The sequence below is a fragment of the Heterodontus francisci genome, chromosome 5 (genome assembly GCF_036365525.1).
Source record: "Heterodontus francisci isolate sHetFra1 chromosome 5, sHetFra1.hap1, whole genome shotgun sequence".
NCBI classification, from domain to species: Eukaryota; Metazoa; Chordata; class Chondrichthyes; order Heterodontiformes; family Heterodontidae; genus Heterodontus; species Heterodontus francisci.
This window is the reverse complement of record NC_090375.1, coordinates 199783741-199810223: the sequence shown is the minus strand read 5'-3', so window position 1 is coordinate 199810223 and position 26483 is coordinate 199783741. Positions and strand designations below refer to the sequence as shown.

General features: G+C 43.6%; 3 protein-coding genes across 4 annotated transcripts in view; 1 reads left to right on the top strand and 2 right to left on the bottom strand.

Annotated features, from left to right (window-relative positions):
* The window catches only part of LOC137370242 (secreted frizzled-related protein 4-like), a 59234-nt gene extending 47927 nt beyond the window's left edge, over positions 1-11307 (bottom strand). The window contains exons 1-4 of the mRNA XM_068032616.1: positions 10866-11307; positions 10451-10522; positions 9409-9474; positions 7493-7691 (exon numbers count right to left, since the gene is read on the bottom strand). Coding sequence (XP_067888717.1) covers positions 7493-7691; positions 9409-9474; positions 10451-10522; positions 10866-11307 — 779 coding nt within the window. The remainder of the gene's footprint in view (positions 1-7492; positions 7692-9408; positions 9475-10450; positions 10523-10865) is intronic.
* Positions 11308-19103: 7796 nt separating this feature from the next.
* The window catches only part of epdr1 (ependymin related 1), a 57104-nt gene continuing 49724 nt past the window's right edge, over positions 19104-26483 (top strand). The window contains exon 1 of the mRNA XM_068032617.1: positions 19104-19593. Coding sequence (XP_067888718.1) covers positions 19322-19593 — 272 coding nt within the window. The 5' untranslated portion in view covers positions 19104-19321. The remainder of the gene's footprint in view (positions 19594-26483) is intronic.
* Positions 22600-26483, bottom strand: part of LOC137370244 (uncharacterized) — a 167775-nt gene continuing 163891 nt past the window's right edge. The window contains exons 3-4 of one of the 2 annotated variants that reach the window (XM_068032618.1): positions 26256-26344; positions 22600-23787 (exon numbers count right to left, since the gene is read on the bottom strand). In XM_068032618.1, coding sequence (XP_067888719.1) covers positions 23288-23787; positions 26256-26344 — 589 coding nt within the window. In that variant the 3' untranslated portion in view covers positions 22600-23287. The remainder of the gene's footprint in view (positions 23788-26255; positions 26345-26483) is intronic. The other variant, XR_010975121.1, reaches the window with a different exon arrangement.

The following is a 26483-nucleotide window of genomic DNA, read 5'->3' as shown; positions in this document are numbered from 1 at the left end:
TAAAAAGGGAAAAAATAGAATATGAGAATAAACTAGCCATCAGTATAAAAACAGATTGTAAGAGCTTTTATAAGTACATAAAGTAGACATTAGTCCCTTACAGGTAGAGGCAGGAGAAATCATCATGGGGAATGAAGAAATGGCAGAGGCATTGAATAAGTACTTTGTTTCTGAATTCACAGTTAAAGACACAAGTTCCATACCAGAAATAGACAGTAACCTAGGGGCTAAAAAGAGTGAGGAAATTAAGGATATTGATATCAGTCGAGAAAAAGTATTGGAGAAACTTGAGGGACTAAAACCTAACATGTCTCCGGGACCAGATGGCCTACATCCTAGGGTTCTAAAAGCTGCAGAGATGGTTGATGCACTAGCTATGATTTTCCAGAATGCCTTAGATTCAAGAATGGTCCTGTCAGATTGGAAGTTGGCAAATGTTACGCCGCTTTTCAAGAAAGGAGGTAGAGAGAAAACAGGGAATTACAGGCCAGTTAGCCTAACATCAGTCATTGGGAAGATGCTAGAAACTATTACTCCAGAAGCCTTAACATTGCACTTGGAAAAGCATAGTATGATTAGAACAAGTCAGTATGGTTTTACCAAAGGGAGATCCTGAGTTTTTAGCGGGTGTAACTAAAGGGTAGATAAAGGGGAACCAGTGTATGTAGTATACCTGGATTTTCAAACGGCATTTAAAATTCAAAAGATAAGGTGCCACGTAAAAGATTAATAGGCAAGATAAGGGTTCATGGTGTTGGGGGTAATATATCAGCGTGGATAGAGGATTGGTTAACAGACCGGAAGCAGAGAGTGGGCATAAATAGGGCATTTTCAAGTTGGCAGGCAGTGAATAGTGGGGTGCCGCAAGGATCAGTGCTGGGGCCTCAGCTATGTACACTCCATTAATGACTTGGATGAAGAGACAGAGAGTAATGTATCTAAGTTTGCTGATGATACAAAGGTCAGTGGAAAGGTAAGCTGCGGGGAGGATGTAAAGAGGCTGCAAAGAGATATAGACAATTAAAATGAGTGGGCAACAAGATGGCAAATGGAGTATAATGTGGGGAAGTGCGAAGTCATTCACTTTGGTCATAAAAATAGAAAAGCAGAATATTTTTTAAAAGGTGTGAAACTGGTAAGTGTTGATGTTGAGAGAGACTTGGGGGTACTCGTACAAGGAACGCACAAAGTTAACATGCAGCTGCAGCAGCTATTAGGAAGGCAAATGGCATGTTGGCCTTTATTGCAAGGGGATTGAAGTACAGAAATAAAGAAGTCTTACTAAAATTGTACAGGACTTTGATGAGACCGCACCTGGAATACTGTATGCAGTTTTGCTCTCCACATTTAAGAAAGGATATACTTGTACTGGAGGCAGTGCAGCGAAGATTTACTAAATTAGTTCCTGGGTTGAGGGGGTTGTCCCATAATGATAGGCTGAGTAAATGGGGTCTATATTCTCTGGAGTTTAGAAGGATGAGAGGCAATGAAATTGAGACATACAAGATTCTGAAAGGGCTTGATGGGGTAGAAGCTGAGAGATTGTTCCTACTGGTCAGGGAATCTAGAATACGGGGACAGAGTCTCAGGATAAGGGGCCAATCATTCAGGACTGAGATGAGGAGAAATTACTACACTCAAAGGGTTGTGAATCTTTGGAATTCTCTACCTTAGAGGGTTGTGGATCCTCCATCATTGAATACATTTAAGGCTAGGAGAGTTAGCTTTTTGGTTTCGCATGGAATCAAGGGATATGGGGAGTGGTCAGGAAAGTGGAATTGAAGCCCAAGATCAGCCATGATCATACTGAATTGTGGAGCAGGCTCGATGGGCCATATGGTCTACTTCTGCTCCAATTTTTTTGTGTTTTTCTTGTTAAGATGCTAATCCACCACCACTGCCGCCATATTGTATTAGATCAATACAAACTCAGTCAAAGAGTCAACATAGACATCATACTTGGTGTTGTATTGAGAGACTGTTCTTACATGTGCTCATAGAAAGACATCATGGCGGCACCACTTGTGTGATTACATCACTTCTAGTTGTGGTGCATACATATGCATAAAAATGTATTCAAATAGCTTCACTTACTTGCACTATCAGAACAGTGGTCACGCAGGATGGAGCGTGACATGGTCAGGGACTGGCTGCAAAGCAGGTGGCGAGGGGCTGAGGCTACAGCAGATCATGTCAGATGCATGGCTGCATCTCCAAGACAGCCGGCCTTCTGTCCTAACTTTCCCCTGCAAGTCCCTTTGAGAACAGATTTGAGGAGGAGGCATTCAGCAATGCCCACCAGGGACCAAAGTGCTGCTGCCAGAACAAGAGTCCTGCTAGTCTCCATGGGAAGTCTAGCAGAGTCCCTCTTTCTCCAGATGAAAAAGGCCCACAACACTAGGGAAAGGGCAAAGACTGAAAGTGGGATCCTGGAAATCCAAGAACAGACCCCAGCAGAGGAGGAAGCCCTGGAACTAACAGGGTCCCTGGGCGGCTGTTCCATAGCAGACAGAGATTGCAGTGTCCATTTAAGAGACTAAGGAGGAATTGTGTTCATGTGGCCACCACCAACCTTCTAGAGAGCCACATAATGCATGGTTGGCATGGGCACTTTCCATGCAGCAGAACCCCTAAATGTTTGTGTTTTCTCATGCAGGTCATGGCACCTCAGAGGGAAGATCATCTGCAGGTGCCGCTGGAATCCCATCGTCCTTTGAGGATGAGGAGGAAGAATCCTCAGAAGGTGCACTGTCACACCGTTCTCCTACACCCTCCACCAAGGCAGATACCGTCACCTTGGTGGGCATGCACTCGGGCTTAGATGCAGGGTCACAAGCTGGTGAGAGCACCACACATGCATCCGAGCAGCTGACAGAGGCCGCGACAGGTGAGGCCACTGACATCAACTGCTCTACACAAACATCAGTAGCGCAGTCTCAATCAACGGGTGGGAATCTGAAAGTTTCCCGATCAAATCTGGAGTCAGACAGGGCTGTCCTCTCTCCCCGGTCTTGTTTGTTTGCTGTATTGAACCCTTTGCTGAGTCTATTAGGAAGGATGCGAGCATAAGAGGGGTGACAATCCCAGGCAGCGGAGGCACTCAGGTCAAAACCTCCCTGTACATGGATGACGTCGCCGTTTTCTGCTCGGATCCGCTGTCCGTGCGCAGACTGATGAGCATCTGCGACCAGTTCGAACTGGCCTCGGGAGCCAAAGTTAACCACGGCAAGAGCGAGGCCATGTTCTTTGGCAACTGGGCTGACCGATCCTTTGTCCCCTTCACCATCAGGTCAGATTACCTGAAGGTGCTGGGGATATGGTTCGGAAGAGCCGGGGCGTGCACCAAAACATGGGAGGAGCAAGTAGCCAAGGTATGACAAAAGTTGGGCATGTGGGGGCAGCGATCTCTCTCCATTGTGGGTAAGAACCTGGTCATCAGGTGCGAGGCGCTCACGTTGTTGCTGTACGTGGCGTAGGTCTGGCCCATACCCCACTCCTGCGCCGTGGCAGTCACCCGAGCCATTTTCCGCTTCGTCTGGGGATCTAAAATGGACTGGGTCCGGAGGGACACGATGTTCAAATCTCTGGACAAGGGCGGGAAAAATGTACCCAACGTGGCCCTCATCCTGATGACCACCTTCGTGTGCGGCTGCATCAAGCTGTGTGTAGATCCCCAGTACGCAAACTCCAAGTGTCACTACGTGCTGAGGTTCTATCTGTCCCCGGTTTTGCGAAGGATGGGCCTGGTCACATTGCCGCGGAACGCTCCATGCAGTTGGGCGGTGCCGTACCACCTATCCTTCGTGGAGCAGTTTCTGCGGGAAAACACCTTTGACCACCGGTCCATCAGGCAGTGGTCTGCACGGAATGTCCTCAAGGCCCTACGGGAAAAGGAAACGGTGGATCCTGTCGGATGGTTCCCCGAGCAGACCGTCAAAGTCATTTGGCGGAATGCCTCATCACCAGAACTTTCAAACAAGCACCAAGACGTAGCTTGGCTGGTGGTGAGAAGGGCCCTCCCCGTCAGATCCTTCATGCACATCCGAAGTCTCGCCCCCTCCGCACAGTGCCCCCGCGTTGGCTGTGGTGGGGAAGAGACGGTCGCCCACCTCCTCCTGGAATGTGCCTTTGCAAAGCAGGTGTGGAAAGAGATGCAGTGGGTTTTGTCAAGGTTCATCCCAAGCAGCTCTGTAACACAGGAGTCTGTGCTCTACGGGCTGTTCCCAGGGACGCACACCGAGACAAACATCAACTGCTGCTGGAGGACTATCAATTCGGTGAAAGACGCCCTTTGGTCTGCCCGAAACTTGCTGGTCTTCCAGCGCAAAGAGTTGTCCACCACCGAATGTTGCAGACTGGCACATTCCAAGGTCCAGGACTACGTTTTGAGGGACGCACTAAAGCTTGGGGCTGCCACAGCAAAGGCTCAATGGGGAAAGACCACAGTGTAAGGTTCCCCCACCAAGCTGGACTGAGGGGCTGGATCCATGGGAAACCCCTCGAACTATATCGTTAATATTCTCAATTGCTGTAAATGTAAAACTGTAATTGACATGACAATTGTGAAACGGAAGGGTTGGGAAGAAACTCATGACAGTATTGAAGGAAACTGATCCCCCTTGCAATGTTTGTATTTTTTGGTGCTGTTTGGAAACTGTTTGGCAATGTAATTTTTAAAGATTTTTATGAATAAAGTATATTTTGGAAATAAAAAAAAAGGTGAGGCAACTGACAGTCAGAGGACTGTGGGAGGTCCGGACCATGCTGAGCCTGCAGCTGATGAGCCCTCTAGTGTCAATACCACAGAACATGCTGGAGTTGCAGAGAGACATAAAGGAACATCTGGTGGAGCTGCCAGAGGCAATGAACAGTCATGCGCGGACGATAGAGGAGTCCATCCATGACATGAATGGTGCCATGCCCCAGAGATGCACACAGACCTGCATACCACCAACTTGGCCATGAGCTCAATGCAGCAGTGGCAAGGACAAGGTGGTCGGTGTCTTCTCCAGGTCTTTGTCCTTCTATGGTCAGTTAAGAGGTTCAAGTGAGCATTGGAGGAGGAGAAACTGATCTGAAGAACTGGGGGCTCCCCTCAGGGTGCTCCAAATGTGGACAGTGGCTCCTCAGCCCCTCAGCCAGTTACCCCAGCTGCAATGACTGAGGAGGGTCCTGCACCTGCGCGGGAACCCCTCAGCCAGCCAAGGTCCTCCAGGCCTCAGGCAGCCAGAGGATACCCGCCAGAGACATCCCAGGCCAGGGGGCAGTGCACTCAGCAGTCTGCCTTCAGATCAACTGCCAGTGCAGGGGGAGCACTTCATAAAAGCTCACGGAAGCCCATGAAGACATCTAGATGCACTTGGGGTTCCATGGGTGTGTGCAACTTGGTCTTATTATTGGGTACTGTGAATGTTTAAATAACTGGAAGTCACTGTCATTGTTGAGAATCTCTCATGCTCTCCCTGCTGCCCTTTCAGATGCCATGGTCACACTTTCTTACTTATTGTGCTGCCAGTACAGGGGCAGGCTGCGTATGGGTATCTTCTCAGGTTTGTGAGTGCGCCTGGTGAGCCTGGGTGCAAGGTGTGGAATTGCGGTAGGAAAGAGCAACACACAGAATAATGAGATAAGTCTTCATTCAGTTTCTTGGAACTGGCATCATGGTGGCAGAAATCGGTATTTATGAGATTGTTCTGAGCCTCCCTTGTGTGCCTCTCACTCAAAGGGTTGTGACTCTTTGGAATTCTCTAGTCCAGAGAGTTGTGGGTGCTCCATCCTTGAATACATTTAAAGCTAAGATCGACAGATTTTTGGACACTCAGGGAATCAAAGGATATGGAGAGCAGGTGGGAATCAGCCGTCAACATATTGAATGATGGAGCAGGCTCAACGAGCCATATGGTCTACTCCTGCTCCTAGTTCTGATAATTTTATGTTCTTATGACCCTTGCCTCCAGTACAAGGGCTTCCTCATCACATGCTGCCTGCGTGGTATTCTCCTCCTCAATCCCTTGTTGGGTGAGGAATGGCGTTCAATCATGTCCTCTTGATGCAAGGTCTCCACCTCTGTAATGCTAGATTCTGCAGTGCACAGCAGACCACCGCGATATGTGAGGCCCTCACTGGGGCATACTGCAGAGCTCCACCTGTTGATCCAGGCACCGGAATCTCATCTTCAACAGCCCAATGGCCTGCTCGATGGTCGCTCGGGTGGATCTTTGGTAGGTGTTGTACCTCTCCTCTGCTGCACTGCCAGGGGTCCTTACAGGCGTCACTAGCCATGTCTTCAATGGCTAGCCCTTGTCGCCAAGAATCCAACCCTGAAGGCGGGTGGGGCCTGAAAAGCTGTGTCGCCTGCGGTTGCTGATAGATTTTTGTTATCCAAAGGTATTAAGGGATATAGGGCAAAGGTAGGTATATGGAGTTAGGTTGGAGATCAACAATGATTTAATTGAATAGCAGAACATGCTCAAAGGGCTGAATGGCTTACTCCTGTTCCCATGTTCCTAGATTCCTGATATAAGCAGGTTGTTATTAAATTCCTATATTATTCCAATATTATAAAAATATTTTTGTTCCAAATCTACGACATGGCAGAACTGGTTATTAGGAACAAATATGATTTAGATTAGTCCCTGGTCACAGCCTTAGTTTCACATGTATTTTTATTGTGTTTCCGTTCACTCCTTTGTTTCTGTGATTAAGATCTTTCAACACTGGCAAAAAGCAAATCACATGAGACTCACAAAATATGCAAGATTTGGGGATAAATCTTACAGATTAATAATAACATTTCGTAAATTCCAAAAATGAAAAATCTTAAGGTGACATGGCCTGAATGGATGAGTAATTTAAATTAAAAGTGCTTTCCCCCAGAGAATGGATTTAGTGCATGAGCAAAATAAACAACTCAAAAGGTGTTTATTCCTTTGGTGGTATCATTCAGTCTGATTTCTTATTTAACTACAGGAGGCACAGATTTAAGGTGATTAATAGAAGGATTAGAGGGCACATGAGGAAAAACCTTTTCACCCGGAGGGTGGTAGGTGTCTGGAATTCACTGCCAGGAATGGTGGTGGAGGCAGAAACCCTCAATTCTTTTAAAAGGTACCTGGACATGCACCTGCAGTGCGGTAACCTGCAAGGCAATGGACCAGGTGCTGGAAGGTGGGATTAGATTGGGGGCTAGTTTTTTCAGCCAGTGTGGACACGATGGGCTGAATGGCCTCCTTATGTGCAGTAATTTTTCTATGGTTCTATATAATGTAAATCTATGGAATGTACAGTCTGAAAATATCAGAGGGTTTGTCAGACATTACAGGGCATATAATGATCACATCATAGTCCTGGGAACTGACTCTGGCTTGTGGTTGAAGCATGAAACCACCTATTGATAAAGACTATCTGGTATCAAAGGTGAATTTGCATCTGGCCTGGCTATCAAGCCTCTGTTCATGTGTATGAAGTTTGATTGAAGAACAATGACACTTACCGTGAGTGCAACACATAGCACATGATGAGCAAGTTTTGGTTAGTTGGCAGCTGAGGACATGAGCATGAAGAATTGGTGAGGAGGGTTATGTGAGGCTGCTGGATAGGTGCCAATGATTTGAGTGTTTCTATAACTTCCACCACTGTGGTGATTTCATTACAGCCACTTCTGCTCACGTCTTTTACTTTGGCTCGGATAACTGTAGCAAAAATAAAGGGACACAGTGAAATCTCAAAGGCAAATCTCAGTGATTCTCAAGGGCAAATAAAGAGTTCATGTCACTAAACCACCTAAACGTTCTGTTCAGGTAATTTGACTCAATACTTGACAATTAATATTTGAACATGTACTTTACCCAATGTTACCTGTAGCTGGCATCATTGAGTATTAGTTAATATCTTGTACTAAACTTATCAGTTAGCTTTTATATTTGTTTAATCTGCCAACACTTTCAATGTGGGTAATTTATCCCAAAGTGTTTTGATAATATTTCAATAGTTGTCACAATAATAAACTGCAAGTTAGCTTTAATTGTGAGGCTAAAAAATTCAATACATCACTGTTACATTCTGATTTCACAATAATCTACTTATGTTGAGCTTTATTTCCATCGTTGAATATATTCAGGACTGAGATGAATAGATTTTTGATATCTCAGGGAATTAAGGGATATGGGGAGTGGGCAAGAAAGTGGAATTGAGGTAGAAGATCAGCCAAGAATGTATTGAATGCCAGAGCAGGCTTGAGGAGCTGAATGGTCTATGCCTGCTCCTATTTCTTACTTTCTTACATTATATGTTCTTGTAGTACTTTGTTTAAAAATGTATGTGGCTGGGGACTAACGGATTCTGATAGAACAATCTCCTTTTTACCTGGGTTTGAAACTAGCCCAGAATGATATAGTGATAGCTATCTCTCTTTTTCCTCTTCTCGCCGATAAGGATCTTACTTGAAATGAATTTGGTCAAACAAATCCTTTATGGGTTAAAGTTCTCAGCTCAAATTTGGCACTAATTGGAAATTTCACTTTGAAAAAGCATAAGAATAAATAATGTGGGAAATGGAAGTGTTAAATTTGTGCAATAGTGGATGTTTCCTGCTGTTATGATTAAGGTACAACATTGGGCAGAGTAAAGTGAGCTCTGATTTACACTTAGCCCATGTTATAACTGGATGCGTGTAATGCTGACACTTGATTGACGAATGTGAAAATTTTTTATTTTCATCTTGGTAATGGACTTCCATACTCAAAAAGGTACAATCAAGGATAGTATTACAAAGCAAATTGCAGGTGCATTTTTTTCAACTGATCATACGAACCCCTCTCCCAGACTAGTTCAGGTGTAATATTACAATTTTTGTTTGCTTTACACTGTCATTAGGAGAAAGCATTCAATAAAGTGACCTTCATCCTTCAGACAAAAATATATTACATCCCTGTAGAGAAATCAAGGGTGATTGAAAGGCAATTTTAAACATCCCTTCTAATTAACATCTTGCAGCAAGTTACATAAATGTTCAGTGAAAGATTTCACAGGCCAATGGAAAGTATACTGCCTGCTGAGGTAAAAAAAAAAATCCAAGCTATAGTCTGTATAATGCTAATGAATTTATAATAAATTCATGTAAAAGTGTAGCAAACCAGGTTGGAGGATGGAAGGATGTTTATCTGTTAGATGAGAGAAGTGTTTGAAAGTTTGTGAAATGTCTTCAATTTACAGTTTCTGGGATTATAAAACGATCTGAGACATCATTGTAATCAAACAGGCAACAGATCGTCGTCCCACCCCCAACTGCCAATTTTTGTATATAGTCTGCAGTTTTATGTGAAGCGTGGAGCTGTTTTAAAATGAAACGTTATTAGTGTGCATTCTGCTATCATGGATGTTTTTAAAACGGCACCTGCTGTCACTTACCATAGTTATAATTCTTTTCCAAGTATGTTTTTAGCGTTGGTTTAATTTTTCTACATTTGCAACGATCTGCCGAAAAATAATAAAGTGCAAACAATTTTAAGTAAATAGAAATGCAAATACTGGAGATTTGAAATAAAGACGCATACTGCTGGCAATACACAGCTGGTCTGTCAGCATCTATACAGAGAAAAGACCCTTGAGCAAATGTGCTTTACAGCAGCGATCTGGGTAGTTTGCTTTAAGGGGATAGATGGCAATAATTGCCCAAGTGTATTTTACAGCGCCAGATCGACGGTAATAAATTATGAACAGCCAATTGTCAACCAAAAAGTATCTTTTCCAAATCCCAGAAACACATTGCTTTTCGAATTACAGTATAAATGATAGTTGACACTATCAAAGTGCTCAACTGAGTTAAGAATAACGATGTAAAACTGAGGATTCCCTAAGGACTCCTTTCTGAACAGACAGACCTACATCAACTGTGAAAGTGCACGTAAAGCGCTGCCCCTGGGTCTGTGCGGGAGCAGCCGGAGCGGTGAGCAGCTGTGCATATCTGTTGAAGTTTACACCTCCTGTGCCCTATTCAAGGCATAAGGTAGTAATCTACCTGCTTTTGCTATAATTCGTGACTCAGTTTTATTCCAAATACAAAAGCGAAATATTGCGGATGCTGGAAATCAGGTCAGCGACCCGGAACGTTATCTCTGTTTCTCTCTCCACAGATGCTGAGCATTTCCAGCAATTTCTTTTTCTATTTCAGTTTTATCTGCCTGATTATCACCGACAATGATGTCTGCGGTTTATGTAACGGAGTTTCGCAATTGTTGTTCGTGGAGTCTAACATTTTGCAGTGGGCTTCTGCTAAGGGACTCGGCAGGGAGAATAGATGCCTTTTAAAAAAACTTTTAGATGTTTACTAGAGAAGCGGTAACTATGTAGCCCTTCACTAGCACTTCGCGCATTTGACATTTGTATTCATTCTGATGGAAGCCATAGGAATATAGCGTATCTTTAAAAGTTCATCGCTCTTTTCACTCACCTGAGTTCCAGCTCTTGCAGTCAGAAAGCTTATGTACTACCATATCTCTGGTGAAGTCCATCCACTTGGCATCTGGAAGTGTGAAACAAAAATATATGGACATTTCTGGTTGAGTTAATTTCACAAACTGCCTTCTCTATATATATTAGTAAGTAAATAGTAAATTCCGATAAACCCTTTGGGGCACGCAGGTGGTGCTTTCAACTAATAACGTCCAATAAAGTGTTACCACATGATTCCATATGACTGAAATTGAAAACATTCAGTTTATCATTTTACTTGAAATTCGTTTGAGGAGAAAATTCCTTCCATTATAAAAAGTGAAATCATATATTGATGATACTTATTATTCTACTTTTGATGAGCTATTGATGTTTTGTAAATTTACAAAGCACTTCACTGAGAGTCAGCTCACCTGCAGGTACATCGGTGACAATTGCTTCGGGGGCGATGCAAACTCCCCGGTCGTAGACAGGTAAATCGTTGCATGCAAGGCTCTCCGGCCAGCTGTGGTTGTACCTCTTCATAATAGGCTCGCAACCATCCCTTGCCTTCTGGCAAACTGACTTACACGGTTTAATGGGGTCGTGAAGGAACTCGAGGGTACAGATGGGTGCGTACATTGCGCAGAGGAAGAAGCGCAGCACTGGACTGCAGTTGGTGTCCACCAATTCTTGGTACTGCTCTATGGCGAGAATAGCATTCTCCTGGGTGCTGTGATGAAGATGGTTGGGCATCCTAGTGATATTCCAGGGCATTGTCTTGCACATCGGGATCCTGACACGCTCGCAGGGTGCTCCCTGCACTAAGACTGCTGGACCGAGCCATAAGCAGACAGCAGCAATCATTGGCAACATCTTGCCAAGTACGGACCAATTCACCAGCTCTACCGCAGTATATATACCTCTTCATATAACAGTTAAAAAAAATCAAATCACCGGGTCAGATGGGTGGGGATGATAATTCCGTTGCTTGCATTTAAGCCAAGCGACCAATTAAGGGCTGGCGATAAATTGATAAGTGAAAGGAGGTACTCCTGTGGGATTTCGACAATCGGGAGCTACCAGTAGATTGACACAGCAACAGCGGCCATGGAAATGATGGGACGGCATCGAGCGTGCAATGAATAACATAAATGACGTGTTCTCTTTCCACTTCTTTCTCTTGCTGATATCTTTCATCCCTTTTTCCACTTACAGTGACATCATCACCATCTGTTTCTTGTTCCCTCCGCAGCACTTAACTTTTCAAATCCATGATTTAAAGTGCTCGGTGTTTGTATATAATCTCCAAGAGGAAAATGTCTACTTATTACATTTTCCCTGCAGTGCAGATCTTAAATATTACAATGCAAAAAAGAGACTTGCATTTACACAGCACTTCTCACGACCACCGGACATCTTGGAGGGCTTTACAGCCAATGAAATACATTTTTCAAGTGTAGTCATTGTTGTAAAGTAGGAAATGTGGCAGCTAAATTGCTCCCAGCAAGCTCCCACAAACAGCAGTATTATAAATATTTGTTTTTGTGATGTTTATTGAAGGATCATTATTGCCAGGACACTGCTCTTCTTTGAAATAGTGCATGGGATCTATTACAGTTTTACACCCACCCGAGCAGGCAGATGGGGCCTCGGTTTAACGTCTCATACAAAAGACGGCGCCTCCGGTAGTGTAGCACTCCCTGAGTACCAAATACAAAAGCGAAATACTGCGGATGCTGGAAATCAGGTCAGCGACCCGGAACGTTATCTCTGCTTCTCTCTCCACAGATGCTGAGTATTTCCAGCAATTTCTTTTTCTATTTCAGTTTTATCTCCCTGATTATCTCCCTGAGTACTGCACTGCAGTTTCAGCTTTAATTTTTGTGCTCAAGCCCTGGAATGGGATTTGAACAATGAAGTGTGAAATAGAACCCGTATTGATGCAGCGGCTTAGCTGCAGTGATTCTTCTGAGCGACTACTTAAATTAATGGCTGATAAAGTGTTACTATGTGATTCTTAGTCTACCGCTTAGACCTGGAGAATGTTGGATAGGGTGGGACGAGCCGAAAGAATGACAAGTCATCGAGGCAGAGGCTTCAGCGCTGATCAAACCCGGGGAGGAACACCGGGCAATAAACATGAAATGACAAAAAGAGTTTTGGACCCAGGAAGAGAATCAGCAGCAAATGTGAATAGAACCGGGCAGGCAGAGAGGAATTGAGCGTCATTGCTCAATGAGAACGAAGTTTGGTTAAAATGCCTTAGCGGAATTGCACGAATATTCTAACTTCAATCTCTGATTCAATTTGTATTTTGCACGGACGAAAGTTACTCGGAATGACGTGCAATTATTCTGCAGCATGATTTTAAAAATATAGCATTTAATATATACCGCCACATTTCTTGAAATACATACAGAATGCTATGCCAAGATATTAAATGTTAGCGAGAGAAAAAAAAATCAAGTTTTCCAGAACAATTACTCCAAGGGCAATATCTTGCTGTATTAGTTACCTTACAGTTCACAATGCTCCATTAGAAGGCTGTAAGCAGTATGCTACAGGTATGCTTTGAACCATCGATACCTTTCTGTTGTGTTATATTTGGGGAACCGTGGTTGCAACGCGCATAGCACGTTCGGCGGCCTTTACTCTGCTTCTCTCAGTCTCACCTGCTGCAGGCAACAAGCAAAACCGCCACTCTGATTTTTAAAAATTGCCTACTGGTAAATTCTGGTCATTCAGCTCTTATGATTTGAAATTAACGCTTAGCATTAGTTCGATGAATGTGCCAGTCAACAGATTCAAAGAAACACTATTCAAGGATTGAACTAAATGCACAAATTTCACCTCCGTGTCAAAGCAGAAACTTGGATTCAGAGCATTTGTACTGAGATAACATTTCTGTGTAAAGGCGGGGTATTGATAATAATCGGACTGTTTTTGAGTTTGAGGAATGCTATATTTATGTTTTATAAGGAAACATGTTGAAGGAGTGCTAGAGTGAGAACAGAGCGTCCAAGGAACAACTATTTATGGATACCTCTTACCGGGAAAATATCGTTTCCCTGACAGATGACCTGCTAAACGGATATAATTATAGTGATGGAGAGACCGGCCTGAAGGATTGATTGAGTGGCCCGTTCTCGTTCCATCCGTGCTACGTGGACTGCGTTGTAAAGTTTATTGCATCGTCCAAATGCAGAAATTTGCCAAAATCATTCAAATGATTTATCTTCTTGTTTATAAATGTTATTTTATTAAAAAGGATTACATAGATACATGTAGTCCTATGTAAAAATCCTATATTTCTTACCAAAGTTCTTTCTTCTTCTTTTGGGCCTCCTGATCTCGAGAGACAATGGATACGCGCCTGGAGGTGGTCAGTGGTTTGTGAAGCAGCGCCTGGAGTGGCTATAAAGGCCAATTCTGGAGTGACAGGCTCTTCCACAGGTGCTGCAGAGAAAAGTGCATCCATTCATTTCAATATATGCAATACAGTGAGTCTTTGAATCAGGCGGGATCCCAAATTTGCAAGGGAAGCTCCGTCTCAGGAGCACTAAAGTCAATCATGCCTCTCTCAATTTATTCCAAGAAAACAATGGGCTAAGTAATTTGGGGAAAACCACTCAGCAGAAGTGTAGTGGAGCAGATCTCCTGGCTGCCTACAAAGCCTACCATAGATCCCAGCCCAAATTGCGGGAGCAGTGTCCTAACCAAACACAGAAAGGCTGACAGCACCTGTAAGCAACAGCAACATTTGTCCCTCTTCTTTACACATGAGGGCTCCAGACAGAGTAGATAGGGAGAAACTGTTCCCATTAGCGGCAGGATCAAGAACCAGAGAACACAGATTTAAGGTGATTGGCAAAAGAAGCAATGGTGACATGAGGAATAACTTTTTTACGCAGCGTGTGGTTAGGATCTGGAATGCACTGCCTGAGAGTGTGCTGGAGGCTGGTTCAATCATGGCTTTCAAAAGGGAATATGAAGACAGAAAAAATTGCAGGGTTACCGGGAAAGTGGGACTAGCTGAGTTATTCTTGCAGAGAGCCGGCAAGGCACCATAGGCCAAATGGCTGCCTTCTCCGATGTAACCATTTATCTATGTTCACGTTCTTTTGCCACAACTTTATGAAGTAACTTCATGCAGAAACTTTTTAGCATATTAGCCCTATTTTAAATCATAAATCTGCATTGATACTTCAGTTTAAATCTCTTTACTGATTCATGAAATGTTAATTCTTTGATGCACACTTTTGAATATCGAGCCCAAAGCATTGATTAGGCCACCTTTGAGTACCGTGTATAGTTTTTGGTATGTCATTATAGAAAGGTTATTAAACCATAAAACACATTCAGCATAGATTCACCAGGATGATGCCACGGATGGGGAACTAAAGTTATGAGGAGAGACTTAAAATACTGGGATAAAAGCAAAACACCGCGGATGCTGGAAATCTGAAATAAAAACAGAAAGTGCTGGAAAAACTCAGCAGGTTTGGCAGCATCTGCGGAGAGAGAAGCAGAGTTAATGTTTCAGGTCAGTGACCCTTCTTCAGAACTGGCAGATATAAGAAATGTAAAAGATTTTAAGCAAGTAAAGTGGGTTGGGGCAAGAGGTAACAAAAGAGAAGGTATTGATAGGACATGGTCACATAATAGCTGACCAGAAGGTCATGGAGCAAAGGCAAACAATATGTTTATGATGTGCTTAAAGACAAAGCATTAGTACAGATAGGGTGTTAATGGGCTGAAAACTGAACAGCCACAAGCACAAACATGAAAAAAACTATGGGTAGGCACAGTAGAAACAAACTAAAAGAAAATGAACTCACAAAAGAAAAAATAACTAATGATAAAAGTAAAATGGGGCCCGTCATGCTCTGAAATTATTGAACTTAATGTTCAGTTCGGCAACCGGTAGCTCAGGGTCATGCTTTCAGACTGAGCAGAGGTGTTCCGCAAAGCGGTCACCCAGTCTCCGTTTGGTCTCCCTAATGTAGAGAAGACCACATCCTCTACATGTGGTCTCCTCTACATTGGGGAGACCAAACGGAAACTGGGTGACCGCTTTGCAGAACACCTCCACTGGCCATTTCAACACACACCCCTGCTCTCATGCTCACATCTCTGTCCTGGGATTGCTGCAGTGTTCCAATGAACATGAACTCAAGCTCGAGGAACAGTATCTCATTTACCGATTAGGCATGCTACAGCCTGCCAGACTGAACATTGAGTTCAATAATTTGAGAGCATGACGGGCCCCCGTTTTACTTTTATCTTTAGTTAATTTTTCTTTTTTTTTGTGTTCATTTTATTTTAGTTTGTTTCTACTGTGCCTACCCACTGTTTTTTCATGTTTGTGCTTGTGGCTATTCAGTTTTCAGCCCATTAACACCCTATCTGTACTAATGCTTTGTCTTTCAGCACACCTTTTGTTATCTCTTGCCCCACCCCCACTTTACTTGCTTAAAATCCTTTACATTTCTTATATCTGCCAGCTCTGAAGAAGGGTCACTGACCTGAAACACTAACTCTGCTTCTCTCTCCGCAGATGCTGCCAGACCTGCTGAGTTTTTCCAGCACTTTCTGTTTTTATTTACTTAAAATACTGGGACTATTTCCACTGGACCGGAGGAGGCTAAGAAGAGATGTAAATAGAGGGTTTTTAAATTATGGAAGAGTTTTGATAAAGTAAATAGGAAAAAACTATTTCCTCAAGTTAGCACCGCAGCCTCACTGCTCCAGCGACCCGGGTTCAATTCTGGGTACTGCCTGTGCGAAGTTTGCAAGTTCTGCCTGTGAACCGCGTGGGTTTTCGCTGGGTGCTCCAGTTTCCTCCCACAGCCAAAGACTTGCAGGTTGATAGGTAAATTGGCCATTACACATTGCCCCTAGTATAGGTAGGTGGTAGGGGGATATAGGGAAGGTGGGGATGTGGTAGGAATATGGGATTAGTGTAGGGTTAGTATAAATGGGTGGTTGATGGTCGGCACAGACTCGGTGGGCCGAAGGGCCTGTTTCAGTGCTGTATCTCTAAATAAATAAATAAAGTTGGGAAGTCAGAATTGAGAAGCCATAAATTTAAATTCTAAGAGAATGAGAAAAGAGACTAGGAGACTTTTCTTCACACAGAGGGTTACTGAAGCACAGAATGTGTTGTAACAGAAGTAGTTGAGGCAAAAACCATTGCATCTTTTAAAGGAAAATTGGATAAATATTTGAAGCAGAGAAAGATACAAGGTTGTGGGGAGTGGAACAGTGGGATTAATTTTGGATTGCTCTAGCAAAGAGTGCACAGCCATGATCACCTCATTCTGTGTTGTACACATTTATATTTCAGTTCAGGTTGCTGGGAAAGAATGGAGAGTGCAGAAAAGAGCACTGAGGCAGATACTTTGTGGTCCTTTATTCAAAAATGTGAATAACGAGGATTAGAAAAATTTGAGCCTGCAAATGAAGTGTCTGAGTGGTGATTTTATAGAAGTGAAACAAAATGGGACCAGCCACATAAATACTGTGGCTTTTACAGAAGGTCAGAGACTGGATGTTCTGCAATGAGTGACTCACCTCTTGACTCCTCAAAGCCTCTCCACTAACACTACAAGGCACGTCAGGGGTGTGATGGAATACCCTCTACTTGCCTGGATGGGTGCAGCTCCAACAACACTCATGAAGCCTGACACCATCCAAGACAAAGTGGTCAGCATGATCGGCACTTTTCCTATTAGCCTAAACATCCACCCCCTTCAATGCAAAGTGTACTACCTGCTGAGGCTTCTTTGGCAGCACCTCCCAAACCAACAATTTCCACCACCTAGAAGGGCAAGGGCAACAGGTGCATGGGAACAGCACCATCTCCACGTTACACGCCGTCTCAACTTGGGCATATATCGCCATCCCTTCTTCGTCATTGGGTCAAAATCCTGGAACTCCCTACCTAACAGACTTTTAATATATTATGCAGATTGTTAGCCCGATTTTTATCATATACCCGCAGTATCTTCACATGACTGCACAGGTTCAAGAAGGGAGCTCACTTTCTTCACCACTTTCTCAGGGGCATGGGTAATAAATGCCACTGTTGTCAGGGACACCCAGATCCGGAGAATGAATAAAGAAGAAGCGTTATATACGATTGTTAACGGAATGGGGGGGGGAAAAAGTTTCTTTTGGGCCTCCTTATCTCGAGAGACAATGGATACGCGCCTGGAGGTGGTCAGTGATTTGTGAAGCAGCGCCTGGAGTGGCTATAAAGGCCAATTCTGGAGTGACAGGCTCTTCCACAGGTGCTGCAGAGAAATTTGTTTGTTGGGGCTGTTGCACAGTTGGCTCTCCCCTTGCGCCTCTGTCTTTTTTCCTGCCAACTACTAAGTCTCTTCGACTCGCCACAATTTAGCCCTGTCTTTATGGCTGCCCGCCAGCTCTGGCGAATGCTGGCAACTGACTCCCACGACTTGTGATCAATGTCACACGATTTCATGTCGCGTTTGCAGACGTCTTTATAACGGAGACATGGACGGCCGGTGGGTCTGATACCAGTGGCGAGCTCGCTGTACAATGTGTCTTTGGGGATCCTGCCATCTTCCATGCGGCTCACATGGCCAAGCCATCTCAAGCGCCGCTGACTCAGTAGTGTGTATAAGCTGGGGATGTTGGCCGCTTCAAGGACTTCTGTGTTGGAGATATAGTCCTGCCACCTGATGCCAAGTATTCTCCGAAGGCAGCGAAGATGGAATGAATTGAGACGTCGCTCTTGGCTGGCATACGTTGTCCAGGCCTCGCTGCCGTAGAGCAAGGTACTGAGGACACAGGCCTGATACACTCGGACTTTTGTGTTCCGTGTCAGTGCGCCATTTTCCCACACTCTCTTGGCCAGTCTGAACATAGCAGTGGAAGCCTTACCCATGCGCTTGTTGATTTCTGCATCTAGAGACAGGTTACTGGTGATAGTTGAGCCTAGGTAGGTGAACTCTTGAACCACTTCCAGAGCGTGGTCGCCAATATTGATGGATGGAGCATTTCTGACATCCTGCCCCATGATGTTCGTTTTCTTGAGGCTGATGGTTAGGCCAAATTCATTGCAGGCAGACGCAAACCTGTCGACTATTGACATGCTGTTCTCCCTTCGTCAGATACAGGAGAAATGCCGTGAACAACAGATGCCCCTCTACATTGCTTTCATTGATCTCACCAAAGCCTTTGACCTCGTCAGCAGACGTGGTCTCTTCAGACTACTAGAAAAGATCGGATGTCCACCAAAGCTACTAAGTATCATCACCTCATTCCATGACAATATGAAAGGCACAATTCAACATGGTGGCTCCTCATCAGAGCCCTTTCCTATCCTGAGTGGTGTGAAACAGGGCTGTGTTCTCGCACCCACACTTTTTGGGATTTTCTTCTCCCTGCTGCTTTCACATGCGTTCAAGTCCTCTGAAGAAGGAATTTTCCTCCACACAAGATCAGGGGGCAGGTTGTTCAACCTTGCCCGTCTAAGAGCGAAGTCCAAAGTACGGAAAGTCCTCATCAGAGAACTCCTCTTTGCTGACGATGCTGCTTTAACATCTCACACTGAAGAATGCCTGCAGAGTCTCATCGACAAAAAGTAAAAGCAAAATATTACTTTGAATTAAAGGTCAGAGGAAGAAAAGGGGCCGATTAGTTGAAAGTGGTTCAACATACATTTAAGACTGAAAATCCCTCTACATACAGGCGACCAGCATTTAGTGGTTGGTTGGATGAATCTCCTTCGCCGCCAGATAAGTCCCACCGTTGTCCAGGTGTGCGGGAGGTGAACTCCCCCCACCTGGCGCGGCGTCACGTGCGGGTCACGCGGGGTGCGGCCGTTATATTCAGAATATTCGAGAGTAACGGTCGGCTGATGGCGCGCGTGGGCTTCCTCCCTGTTCTGTCCCGGCTCCTGCCGCTGCTCTGGTGCTGCCTCGCCACCGTATTCTGCATGCCACGACCCGCTCGGGGCCCCGAGCTCTCCCTCCAGCCCAAGCCGTGTCAGGCTCCCGTGCAGTGGGAGGGCAGGGCCGTCGAGTACGACCACAACACGGGCAGGAATAGCAGGGTGCTCATTTCGTACGATGGGAAGAACCAGCGCGTCCGGGTGCTGGAGGAAAGGAAAGGCCACATCCCCTGCAAAAAGTAGGTGCTCGCTCCCTCGCCGCACGGTTATTGCGGTTCGTAGGCACGCCGCCTCCTCATGCTTTTATTCCTCCCTCCCGATGTACCCCCCCCACCCGATCCCTAAACCAGTCCACCATGCCCAGGAGCCTCCGTAAGTACAGGATAGGTGTCGGGCCGAGGCCGCCGCCTCCGGGTAAAGGGCCGTCTCATCTTGTACAGAAACCGGCCCATCTGCTCCGTGCTCCACACGAGCCTCCTCTCAGCCTACTTCATCTCACCCCATCAACATATTCTTCTATTCGTTTCTCCCACATGTGCATGCCTTTGCCATTCCTTGTGGCAGCGAGTTCCTGATTCTCACCACTCCCTGGGTGAAGGAATTTTTCCTGAATTTCCTATTGGATTTCCTACAAATCTCTTTACCCCCTGCCCCCCCCAACACACACCATGATATTACAAACTGGGAAAGTTATCTTAACTCATCCTCAACTCCATTTAGTTTCAACTATTCCCTGTATTAATGACTTGGATGATGGGATAGAGAGCCACATATCCAAATTTACTGATGATACAGAAGTAGGTGACATTGTAAGTAGTGTAGATGGAAGCATGACATTACAGGCATTCTATTAATTGATTAAGTGAATGGGTAAAACTGGCAAATGGATTTCAATGTAAGCAAATGTGAGGTCATTCACTTTGGACCAAAAAGGATGGTACTTTCAAAATGGTGAAAAACTAGAAATAGTGGAAATCTACAGAAACTTAGGAGGGGGAGGGGGAGGGGGGGGTTCAGGTACAAAGATCATTAAAATGTCATGAGCAGGTATAGGAAAATAATGAAAAAGGCAAATGAAATGCAGGGCCTTAATATCTAGAAGGCTAGAATTCAAGGGGTTGAAGTTTTAGCTGAGGCATAGAATTTAAGATATGGGAGGTTATGCTGAAACTGTATCAAACACTAGTTAGTCACAGCTGGAGTACTGCTTACAGTTCTGATCACTGTTATGCTACAGCTTTACAAAGCCCGAGTTAGACCCCATTTGGAGTACCGTGAGAACTTCTGGACACCACACCTGAGGAAGGATATATTGGCCTTAGAGGGAGATTGAGCAGTTTAAGTCTTCACTCTCTCGAGTTTAGAAGAATGAGAGGAGATCTAATTGAGGTATATAAGATGATTCAGAGGATTGACAAAGTAGACGCAGAGAGGATGTTTCCTCTTGTGGGGCAATCTAGAATGAGAGGTCATAGTTTTAGGATAAGGGGTAGCAGATTTAAAACCGAGATGAGGAGAAATTACTTCTCTCAAAGGGTCATGAGTCAGTGGAATTCACTACCCCAGAGTGCGGTGGATGCCGGGACACTGAGTAAATTTAAGGAGGAGAAGACAGATTTTTAATTAGTAATGGGTTGAAGGGTTATGGAGAACGGGCAAGAAAGTGGAGTTGAGGCCGCGATGAGATCAGCCATGATTGTATTGAATAGCGGAGCAGGCTCGAGGGGCTGAATTGCCTACTCCTGCTCCTAGTTCTTATGTTAATAGACTGTCAGAGCCTTGCAGGTGAAAGGTAAATTGGCCATTGTAAATTGCCCCTAGTGTAGGTAGGTGGTAGGGAATATGGGATTACTGTAGGGTTAGTAAAAATGGGTGGTTCTTGGTCGGCACAGACTCGGTGGGCCGAAGGGCCTGTTTCAGTGCTGTATCTCTAAATAAATAAATCAGGCATAAAATGAATGAATGAAAGAATGAGGAGAGAAAATACATGCAAAATGATAGTTTTCAAGGGGTGCAAGGAGAGACAGACCTGGGGGTGTTTGAAGGTGGCAGGACAAGTTAACAAAGCAGTTAACAAAACATATAGAATCCTGGGCTTTATAAAATAGAGGCATAGAGTACAAAAGCTAGGAAAGTATATTAAACAAATAAAATACCAATTCAACTTCAGCTGCTGTATTACATCCAATTCCAATTTAGGAAGGATGTGAAGGCTTTTAAGAGGGTATGGAAGAGATTTACTATGATGATTCCAGTGTTGAGGGATTACAGTTGTGTGGAGAGACTGGAGAAGCTGGTCATCTTCTCCTTGGAGCAGAGAAGGCTGAGTACGTGTGACAATGTTTAAAATCATGAAGGGTTTAGATAGAGTAAATAAAGAGAAACTGTTTACAATGGCTGAAGAGTCAAAAACCAAAGGGCACAGATTTAAGGTGATTGGCAAAAGAGCCAGAGTCAACGTGAACTTTTTTACGCAATGCATGGTTATATTTTGGAATGTACTGCCTGTGGAAACAAATTCAATAGTGGCCTTTAAAAGTAAATTGGATAAATACTTGAAAGAGATAGAAATTGCAGGGATCTGGAGAAAGAGTGAGGGAGTGGGACTAACTGGTTTGCTCTTTGAAAGAACCAGTGCAGATCTGATGGCCAAATGGCTTCCTTATGTGCTGTATTGTTCTATGATTTTTTAAAAAATTCTTTCATGGGATGTCGGCTTCGCTGGCCAGGCCAGCATTTATTGCCCATCCCTAATTGCCCTTGAGAAGGTGGTGCTGAGCTGCCTTCTTGAACCGCTGCAGTCCATGTGGGGTAGGTACACCCACAGTGCTGTTAAGAAGGTAGTTGTAGGATTTTGACCCAGCGACAGTGAAGGAACGGCGATATTGTTCCAAGTCAGGATGGTGTGTGACTTGGAGGGGAACTTGCAGGTGGTGGTGTTCCCATGTATGTGCTGCCCTTGTCCTTCTAGTTGGTAGAGGTCGCGGGTTTGGAAGGTGCTGTCTAAGGAGCCTTGGTGCATTGCTACAGTGCTCTTGTAGATGGTACACACTGCTGCCATGAACCTGTGTCCTCTTGGCCTCACAGTTTAAAGTAATATTCTGGATTTACTATATCCATTCCCTTAACACTCTTGTTTGCCTCTAAGTTCCTCAAGGAAACCTCTTTAGCCTCAAAAACCAATCTTCTGTCTTCCCTCACAACTCATTGCATGGAATAAAGTGTGTGACCTTCTCTGTGCACTAGTTTATTTTAACATAGAAGAGACATGAAAGCAAAAATGGCTCTCCCTTACAAGACCCGAGGGCTGTCCTGACGGGCACATGGTGTTAAGAAGGTATTTCTTTGGTGAATGAAGAAAACTGCATACAGTAAGTACTTTCTTCCTCCATGTTGCATTCCTCAATGCAATGCTGGGAGCTACCAAAGTTGTAGCATGATGATGTACTTTTGTGAGAAAGCAGAAATTCTGGATTCACTATTAACCTATCAAACAGTATCTCCGCCTCGATTATCAGCTCTACACAATAATGACTTGAGAACATCTGGCTAATGCTTCGGGTTGCTGCCAGACAATGTTGAAGTGCATGCTTCCAGGTTGAATGGCCTTTCATTCTAGCAACAGGATTTCCACCAGTGAAGTTTATCTATTGAGTATGCATTCCTCAAGCTAAAAGGCTATTCAGATTTTAAGATGGACTTCCCAATTAATTTAGTACAATTAACAAAAAAAATTTAAATTTGTTTGGGGGATGTGGGCATAGCTTGCTAAGCCAGAATTTGTTGCCCATCCCTAATTGCCCTTGAGAAGGTGATGGTGAGCTGCCTTCTTGAACCGCTGCAGTCCTTGGGGTGTTGATACACCAACAGTGCTGTTAAAAAGGGAGTTCCAGGATTTTGACCCTGTGACAGTGAAGGAATGGCGATATAGTACTAAATCAGGATGGTGTGTAGCTTGGAGGGGAACTTGCAGGTGGTGGTGTTCCCATGCATCTGCTGCCCTTGTCCTTCCAGTTGGTAGAGGTCATGGGTTTGGAAGGTGTTGTCAAAGGAGCCTTGGTAAGTTGCTGCACTGCATCTTGTAAATGGTACACACTGTTGCCACTGTGTGTTGGTGGTGGATTGGGTGCCAATCAAGCACGCTGCTTTGTCCTGGATGGTGTTGAGCTTCTTGAGTATTGTTGCTGCCCCATCCAGGCAGGTGGAGAGCATTCCATCACACTTCTGACTTGTGCCTTGTACATGGTGGACAGGCTTTGGGGAGTCAGGAGGTGAGATACTCGCTGCAGAATTCCCAGCCTCTGACCTGCTCTTGTAGCTACAGCATTTATGTGGCTGGTCCAGTTCAGTTTCTGGTCTATCAATGAAGTTGCCATATAAGTTTGAAGTATGTGGGCTAAAATCTTGAGGATCTATACAATGATGGGAACACTCTGGGAGGAGAATAAAATAAAAGAATTACAATTTGCTGAATATGGAAATAGAGGGGAAACTTTTTGTGATGTATGTATCTGTATTCCTAGACCTCTGCTGCACAACTTCGTTTAGTTTCTTAAAATCCCAAGGCATAAATGACTTTATTTTTCCTACCAGAAATGAACCATCTCATGCTTGGTTATATTGAAGCTTAGTTGCTATTTAGCTGCAAGCCAGTTTACATTTTCCTGTATTTTGGTGTAGTCCTTTAATATTAGCAACTCCGCAGATTTGGTGTCATCTGGAAATTTCAACACCATCTGTCTGATTCCTTATTCCAAGTCATTTATGTACATGGTGAACAACATTGGTGCCAGCACGAATCCCTGCAGACACCACTTTCTACTTTCTGCCTGTTGAGAAACTTTTGTCAACTCCTATTTTCTGCTTCATAGCTATCTTTCAATCCATTCCACTATCTGGCCTCTGACTCTGCACACCCTAACCGTCTCCTTGGATCTCTCATGTGGCACGTTTTATTGAAGGCCTTCTGAAAGTCCATGCATACTGCAACCACAGCATTGCCTTTGTCTACTCTTTAGGACTTCTTCCAAAGAATTCAATAAGTTTGGTTAAACACAACTTCCTATCACAATTCATGCTGACTATTTTTGTTATATTATTTCCCACCACTGAGGTTAAGCTAACTGGTCCTTTATGTGTATCTCCTTTTTATGAAGATAGGAATTACTGTTTGCCAATCGTCTGGCACTATTACTATTGAATTTTTATACAGGATAATAGTGCTCCTGCTATCGCCTCCTTAGTTTCTTTTGAATATCTGTCACTGCAATCCATCTGGACCTGGGCTCTTGACCTAAAGTTTGGCTAGTTTGTCTGGTATCTTTTTATCTGTGCAATACCTTCCTTAACTTCTACTGTTATCATTTCCATTTTATTAGCCTCTTTGGGTGTAAAGGCAAAGTATTCAGTGTTCTAGTCATTTCAGTATCATACATCGTCCCTATTCAATATCACTTGCATTTTAGTATAATGTTAGCCTAGCTATGTCTGACATTTTTATCCATCTTCATAATTTCCCATACTCCTAATTTGATGGTGGCAGCAATTTCTAAATCCAGACTATTCATCTATGTAGCAAATAAGAGAAGTGCAAACACAGGCCTGCTGTGGAACACCACTTGTCATATCTAAATTGAAATACTCACCTGGGAAAAAAAGTTAATGGGGCATAAAAATAAAATACAAAAAATTCAATTTACTGATGCCCATTTCAGAAGGTCCAATGCAAATTGTTGCCAGTCAGGTATTACAGGTCTCAGACATGTCCAATAATTGTTGAAATAATTGTGTCAAATTAAGTAGTTACATGACTTCTGTGTGTGAAGCTGGTTTCAATCATTTATGTACCATGACTGAATTGAAAATGACAGTATTATGCTAGGGTTTAGAGAATGAAATTTAATAGAATTTTCTACGCATTAAAAATCTAAGTTTAAATTTTTCAAACCCCCATAAAAATTAAGAATGGTTAACCTATTAAATTTGTAAAAATAACATAGTTCATCCTTCGAAAGAAAGTATGGGCCTTAATACTTCATAGTATCCTGAAGCTGGAGAAAATGCCTCAAGTTAATCAGGTGCTAGTTCATTTTCAAAATCTGCATGTTTACTATATCTAAATTATAAATACAAATTTACTATCTAAAATATGGAAGTAATGTCAGTTGCAATTAATTGGCAGTGGGGGAAGTACAAAATGCTTCTACATGCCCTTCTGTTTATGAACCCATGCCCCTACACTTAAATAAAGCACTACATGATTGTCTTGTAGCCTGTGGTCAGTTCAACTATCAACTCCGGTTTCACTCATTAATCTTATCCACCTGTTTTTCCATTAGTCTTTGTTTAGTCTGTGTCTTTCATATTTAGAATTCTCTTGCCCATCTGTTTCGTACCTCCATCTCCTTCCGACAGTTCAGCACTGCCTTCTGTAACCCTACAACTAACAATGTCTGAATATTCTTGACAGAAAATAGAATCAAATAAAATTAATTTAGGTTTTATGGTAATTCTTCCTATAGCAAAAGTGAATCTTATTAGTTTAAAGTGCACTGTCTGTCTTTTGAGCAATCACTTGTGCTATTGATCTGAATGAAACTGAACACTTGGGCAGAGCAAATATTCATAGGCCACCAGATTTATATCCCTTTATGCAATGAAACTCAAGAAAAAAAATTAGAAGATAATGGCCTGGAAATTTCTGTAAAAATAACAGCAAGTTCACGATGCCCCTTATGAAAGTATGAAGAAAAGCAGCAATTTGTGGTGATGGAGATACGCCGCTAGTTGTGAATCTCCACAAATTGCTGTGTGATTTGTGCTGCTCTATCATTAGCGTGCTCCTGTTTTTGTGGTTTTTATATTGCCCCCAATCCCATGTGCTCTAATTTTGTTCACTAACCTCCTGTGTGGGACCTTATCAAAAGCCTTCTGAAAATCCAAATACCCCACATCCACTGGTGGTTCTTTATCTGTGCTCCAAGTAGCATCCTGAAAAATACTGCAACAGGTTAGTCAAACATGTTTTCACTTTGATAAATCCATGTTGACTCTACCCAATCGTATCATTATTTTCCAAGTGTCCAGTAATTACATCCTTTTATCATAGATTCTAACATTTTACCTACTG